At 39.4% G+C, this 7099-nt stretch overlaps 1 protein-coding gene across 1 annotated transcript; it reads right to left on the minus strand.

The window, feature by feature from the left end:
• Window positions 1–4587: 4587 nt before the first annotated feature.
• Window positions 4588–6881, minus strand: LOC131629348 (sphingolipid delta(4)-desaturase DES1-like). Its single transcript, XM_058900135.1, has 2 exons — window positions 6670–6881; window positions 4588–5618 (listed from the first exon to the last, which is right to left on the minus strand). The coding sequence occupies exons 1-2, from the start codon at window positions 6835–6837 to the stop codon at window positions 4800–4802; spliced, it is 987 nt and encodes a 328-aa protein (XP_058756118.1). The 5' UTR covers window positions 6838–6881; the 3' UTR covers window positions 4588–4799.
• Window positions 6882–7099: the final 218 nt, after the last annotated feature.

The following is a 7099-nucleotide window of genomic DNA, read 5'->3' on the forward strand; positions in this document are numbered from 1 at the left end:
TTTTTTTCGGCTCTCCCAGCTGGGTCGGATCCGATTACTCAGTTCTCTCTGGAGAGTATTTCCACTTCAATCCCTAAAGCCATGTTTGTTAGGGAACCTTCTGCAGAATCAGATATTAGCAGATGTAACCGGAGGATCTCCGATTTTCTTTGTCATGGAGGAGGCAGCGAAAAATTAAAAATTTGTATCAACAAGCTGGGCGTGACTGTTCCGCGGAAAGTGGAGGAGGAAATCCCGGAAAGTTTATGTTCGAATCCAAAGATGGGGACGCAGGCGAAAGAGAATGTTCAACCATGATCATAGGGTCCTTTAACATTAGAGGGGGATGCAGCTTGGTTAAGCGAAGAAGAATCAATCAAATTATTAATAAAGGAAAGGCAGATGTGTTTCTGATGCAGGAAACTAAGTTGAAATCGTGCTCTGACTCCACTGCGAAGAGCTTCTGGCGGAAAGCTGATGTCAGTTATTCGGTGTCCGACTCAGAAGGTATGTCTGGAGGCTTGATTATTCTTTGGAATTCTGCTAAAATGGAGGTTATTTGTAGTTTTAGGGGAACAGGTTACCTGGGAATTAAGGTGCGGTGGCAGGATAGTTATTTATACATTTGTAATGTTTACTCTTCGTGTGAGCTTTCTTGTAAGAGAGAGCTATGGAGGAATCTCCTTGATCTAAAGGACAAAAACAGAGATGGAGATTGGATCATTGGCGGTGATTTCAACGCCGTGAAAAACAGAGGGGAAAGAAAGGGTTTGTCTGAAGGAGGAGGCAGGGTAGAATGGGAGGAATTTTCCAGCTTTATAAATGATTTAGGTTTGGAGGATGTTCCATGTATAGGCAAAAAATTCAGCTGGTTCAGCGGTGACGGCAAGTTGAGGAGTCGGTTAGATCGTTTCTTAATGTCTAGTAATATCATCAACCGGTGGGGGGTCGTTGGTCAAGAAATTGGTGAGAGAGACATATCGGATCATTGCCCGGTATGGATTGTGGCGGACAAGTCGGATTGGGGTCCAAAACCTTTCAAGTTTAATAACGAGTGGTTCCAACACAAGGATTTCTTAGGTTATGTTGAGAGGGAATGGAGGTCTATGGAAGTGTATGGTCGTGGTGATTTTGTGTTGAAGGAGAAATTGAGTCGCCTTAAAAACAAATTACGATGGTGGAACATCAACGTTTTTGGGAAGATTGATCTAAATTTGGAGGAGGGGGTCAAGGAGATAAATGATCTAGATAATCAAGGTTTAAATGTGGAGGTTGATCCGGAGGAAAGAAGGAGGGCAAATGGGAAGTTTTGGACAAACCTTAAAATTAGAGAGAACATGCTAATTCAAAAGGCGAAACTAAGGTGGATAAATGATGGAGATGAGAATAGTAGGTATTTTCATGCGATCATGAAGTCGAGGATGAGACGCAATTTCCTTGGTAATATTTACACGGATAGAGGGATCATCAATAAGGTGGAGGAGGTTAAAGAGGAAATTTTTGAACATTTCAAGTTAAAATTCAAGGAAAATGAGGAGCCTAAACCGGTTTTGGAGGGGGATGTTTTCAACAAACTTAGCATTGGTGAGATGAATAGTCTTGAACTACCTTTCGAGGAAAGTGAAATAAAGGAAGCGGTGTGGAGTTGCGAAGGGAGCAAGAGTCCGGGGCCGGATGGGTATTCAATGCTCTTCTATAGGAAGTGTTGGGATCTTCTTAAGTCGGATATTATGGCTTGCTTTAAGGAATTATATTTGGGTTCCAAGTTGTCCAAATCTATAACCTCCTCGTTCTTGGCTTTGATTCCTAAGTCTAATAATCCGTTAGGCTTAGACGATTATAGGCCGATTTGTTTGGTGAGTAGTATTCACAAGATAATATCTAAAGTGTTAACGGGAAGAATTAAGAAGGTCATTGGTAAGGTGGTCTCAAGTAGTCAAAGTGCTTTTGTCCCCGGGAGACAATTGCTAGACGGGGTGATGGTGGCAAATGAACTAGTGGATTATGCAACAAAGGATAAGAAGGAACTTTTGCTATTTAAAGTGGATTTTGAGAAAGCCTATGATAAGGTCAATTGGGAATTTCTTAGAGCCACGATGATTAGGATGGGGTTCGGGGAGGTGTGGATTAAATGGATGAATGCCATCGTTTTCACGAGTCACATGTCGGTGTTGGTTAATGGGAGCCCTACTAAGGATTTTAAAGTGGAGAGGGGTTTGAGGCAAGGAGATCCAATCTCTCCGTTTCTCTTTGTGATAGTAGCGGAGGGTTTAAAGGCTTTAGTGAATAAAGCGGTGGAGAATGGAGTTTACGCGGGGTTTTGGATCAAAAGAAGGTGTTTTTTGGACGTTCTACAATTTGCGGACGACACTATCATGGTTGGAGATGGAAGTTGGGATCATTTGTGGGCTATTAAGTCGGTTTTGAGAGCTTTCGAATTGATATCCGGTTTAGGCATAAACTTCCATAAAAGCAAATTGGTTGGGATTAACATTAGTGATAACCGTATGGAGATAGCCACAAATTTTCTTGGTTGTCGGAGGGAAGGAAAGGAATTCATCTTCCTCGGTATTCCTATAGGATGTAATCCTAGAAGGATCACCACTTGGAATCCTTTGGTGGAGAAAGTTAATAAGAGACTAGCTAGTTGGAAGGGAAGGTTCCTTAGTTTGGGCGGTAGAATTACTCTTATTAAGGCGGTGCTTAGTAGCCTTGCAATTTTCTATCTTTCGTTCTATAAGGCCCCGAAGAAAGTCATTAGGGAGCTCAACCGTATTCAAAGCAATTTCTTGTGGGGAGGGTCGGAAAACAAAAATTGCATTCATTGGATTTGTTGGGATACGGTTTGTCTACCGATGGAGAAGGGAGGGTTGGGGATTAAAAGATTGGAGGATTTTAATACTGCCCTTTTGCTTAAGTGGAAATGGAGGATCCTAGATAATCCGGACGATTTGTGGTTTGATGTTTTGAAAAGTCGGTATGGGGATGTTAGTCTCGATGTTGTTCATGAGAATGGTAAAGGAAAGGGGGCTAATGTGAAGTCTTATTGGTGGAGAGATCTGCTGACGCTTGAGCCGGAAAATTTTTTCAATGCTAACTGTTTGTTTTTTGCAGGTAAAGGTGATAAAATCTCCTTTTGGTTTGCTAATTGGACTGGCAGGGGTCCTCTTAAGGACCGGTTCCCTCACCAGTTCAATCTGTCAGCTTTAAAAGCCGTTTCTGTGGCGCTTATGGGATGGATGTCAAGCGGAGGATGGAGGTGGGGAGATTTTGGGGTTGATTGTTCTATGCTGCCTGATAACAGGACTGCTCCGCTGCTGCCTACTGAAGCTGTAACGCCGCTGAACCAGCAGGCCTCACACACCGGTGCGGAGTGGCTCTTTCTCTCTTCTTCGAGGCAACCTATTATTAGTGAGCAGCTTTCTGCCGACTACAGTACTGTCCCGGTTTTATTGGAACAGCTGCAGATGGAATTGGAGAGGGTTATGTTTACTAATTCAGGGGTGGACAGAGTCTTTTGGAAACCGGAAATAGAGGGTTCCTTCACAGTTAGAAGCTGCTATAAGTTACTTACTTCTAGGCATGTTCCGTTTGGCCCGGTTGGAGAATTTGACACAGCTTTACCTCTTGTTTGGAAGACGCAAGTGCCTTTGAAAGCTAGAGCTTTTGGTTGGCGTAGCTTCCTTAATAGACTACCAACAAAAGGAACGCTAGTTAGAAAAGGTATTATCCCTAACTCCAACTCTTTTTGCGCTTTCTGCTGTGGAAACATAGAGGAACCGATCCACTTATTGTTGTCTTGTTATTGTGTTGAACTGATTTGGAGGGAAATGGCCGAGTGGATTGGTTTTAATAACTACAATGCGGTGGGAATTAAGGAAAGCTTCATGAGGTGGTTTAATTATGGGAGGAGAGTTGGTCTTAGAAAGGGAAAAGAGGGAGTTGTTTGGTTGGCGGTGGTGTGGCAGCTTTGGTTGGTTAGGAACGGCATTGTGTTTAAAGGCGATACTTGGAACATTTCCGATATAGTTTGGGGAGCTAAAGCATTGGTTTGGCGTTGGTCTTTCATAGGGAAAAATATACATCCCAATTGTAATTTTTACGAATTTAGTAGGGATCCCCTATTTTTCTTGTCGTAATGCTCAATTGGAGTCTATTTTTCTTGGTCCGGTACTCATTCCGGTCTTCTTGTATCTTGTTTTGAGAACTTAGGTTCTCTTGATCAATATTTTCCTTGCTTATTAAAAAAATAAATAAATAAATAATTTTTTTTTTTTCATTTTTATTCAAATATATATAATATTTTCATATAATTCAAGTAGTTATTTATATACTGCAAAATAATTCAGAGACTTAATTTTATAAGTATGTGTCATATAGTCAACATTGACTAACCTTTTAACAAAAGAAGCTAATTGAAAAATAAAATTCATAGACCTAATTCCACCTATTTAAATTTTTTCAAATAGTTAAGAGATCTACAAATTAATTAAACATGACCATAATTTATTCTGTCAAACATTCTTTCCACTCAGGGAAGCAAAATGCTCAGTCATACATCAGGTTCATTCTCTAGTTCACAGATTTTTCATTTTTTTGGATAAAATGTGTGAATTTCATCAATCATGATGGAGCAAAGCTCAAAACCACTTCATTTATCACATTCACAATTGTAACAAGCTAATGAACAAAAATGACTCTGCTATATGGGTCAAAACTTACAGCACATTCATCTGTTACATATAAAATTGTGAACAATTAATGTAAAGTTTATATAGATGAGACATCATCACAAGAGGCAAATGAATGATAGAATCTATTCATTCATTTTTGCTTGGCTTTCTCTTCATTCTACTATAAGGTCCAACTGTACTGTCCATAATATACATGTAAATAACCTGACTCCAAGATTTATACGACGACAAACCATCGTAATACTCGGGAGCAATCTCCTTCACTTTGTGAAGTTTGTGTCCTGGAATTCTCGGAAAATCATGGTGTTCGTTATGGTAACCTACATGCCACGTGAGAAGATTCAACGGTCCATAGTACGAATACGTCTCTTGGTCCGATTTGAATACATAATGCTCTGAAATGAAGTGACCCGCCATCGGATGCATCCCTCCACCAACGAATGTAGCAAGTATAAGATAAGCCAACGATCTCCATCCCCAGAAATAAACCATCGACGCGTCAAGCGCAATCTGGATAGAAAAGTTCATAAACTCCCATATACCAGGAGGCTTCGGTTTGAGAAACAACGGCCGAAACGCGTAGAAGAATAGCTGTAAAAACACCCAGATAGTTTTCGCAAGGACATTTGTTACAACACGCGCTTCTGCAAGACTAGGGACGTCCATATCTATCCCGTCCACGCCTTGGAAGCGATGGTGCTCCAAGTGATACTTCTGAAAGGTTACTGACATGGGTACGCCGATTGGGAGGTTGGCGAAAATCCCGAGCCAACGGTTGTATGCCGGAGACGAGAAAGCTAGATTGTGACTGAGCTCATGGATTGCCAAGAACAGATTGTGGTTGAGAAATGAACCGAAAAAATAAGCTACTAGAAGTATCTTCAGCCATCCTGCATCCTTAAGTACAATAGCAGTACCAAGCTGAAGTAAAACAACAATACTAATCTGCAACAAAACAAAAACAATTTCCAAAGATCATCAACATGCACACTATCATATTCAATCCAGACAAAGTACATTTGAAATCTCAACCACAAACTAATATCATCTGCATTTACAGTTTACAGAATCTCCAACTGTAGAACCAATTCAAAGTTGTTAACTTAGTTTTTTGTGGTCCCTACAATCACATGTCAACTTGAATTTTAATATCTTTAGCAGCTTTTCATAATAATGGTGTGTGTCCTTTTAAGAATTTAAGACAGATCCCACATCTTTATGTCTCTTTTAAAATATGGATTTCACAATCAACATCAAAACCAAGACCAACACGAATAATCAATGTATCTAAACTGTTACATAGAATAGATATATTGAATATTCAATAAACCTAAAAATTAATCGAATACAACCACATGTGTCGTGTCGGTGTCTAACACAAGCGTGTAATTATTCAAAATACTAGAAGCAAATAAATGCAACTGACACGAGAGCCTAAGAGACGCATGGTGTCGGACACCAAGATGCCTTCAACTTAAAACGTCAACTAGGAACTAATTCTTAATAATACTACTATAAAATAAGTGTTTGTGCTTATGAAACACAGACACCACAAACGACGCACATATTGATCCGTCGATATCCATAATAATTTTAAAAAATAAATAAGTTGAACAGAATCACAAGTCAATTTTGTCCTTTTCAATGGTGTCGGTGCTACAGCAGCGCATGACATCACATTCTCCTTTTCCACATGCGGTGAAACATGCAATCTAAGAATCGTACTTAAAAGTACCATTGAAAAAACACATTTGCAGTTGCACCTATTTTCCTAAACCAATTGAGCTTTAAGTAAAAAAACAAAAACCTTCAAAATATTTATTCAACTTGCATTTATACAAACAGATCCAAGGTGCATTATAAAATTTATATGAATCACATATTAGATGAAAAAAAACACTGACACAGTCATATTTTTTTAAAGGTGTCGGTGTTAACATAACGCATTACGAAAGCAATTGAAGAAACATGAATGAATAGATAAACGAAAAAAAACCTTGAATAATGCGGAGTAATCAGGACCAAAGAGTTCCTTAATTTGCGGGTATTTAGATAGAATTTGACGACGGCGAGAAGCATGAGGTTCATCGGTATATGACCAGAAGAAATCTTCGGCCATCATAACGCCTTCACCATCACGATCTTCTCCTCCGCCAATACCCATTTTTTTTCTGTCTCTTTTTCTTTCTCTCACATTACATGGCTCGAATTATGAAAGTGAGAGAGTTATATATATAAAGAGAGAGAAAAAGTGTGGGGTTTGAAATGGTTAAGAATAGTGAGACAGCGCATCTATTGTCACATTCCTTTATTCTTACTGGTTGCGGTTTGGTTTATTCCCCGACATTACAGCCTGGAATTTTTGTTGGGAAACCCTCGATTTAGATAGATTTATAATCTATTTTTATTGCTTTTTTATGCTTTAT

This window comes from Vicia villosa, unplaced genomic scaffold (genome assembly GCF_029867415.1).
Source record: "Vicia villosa cultivar HV-30 ecotype Madison, WI unplaced genomic scaffold, Vvil1.0 ctg.000559F_1_1, whole genome shotgun sequence".
Lineage (NCBI taxonomy): Eukaryota > Viridiplantae > Streptophyta > Magnoliopsida > Fabales > Fabaceae > Vicia > Vicia villosa.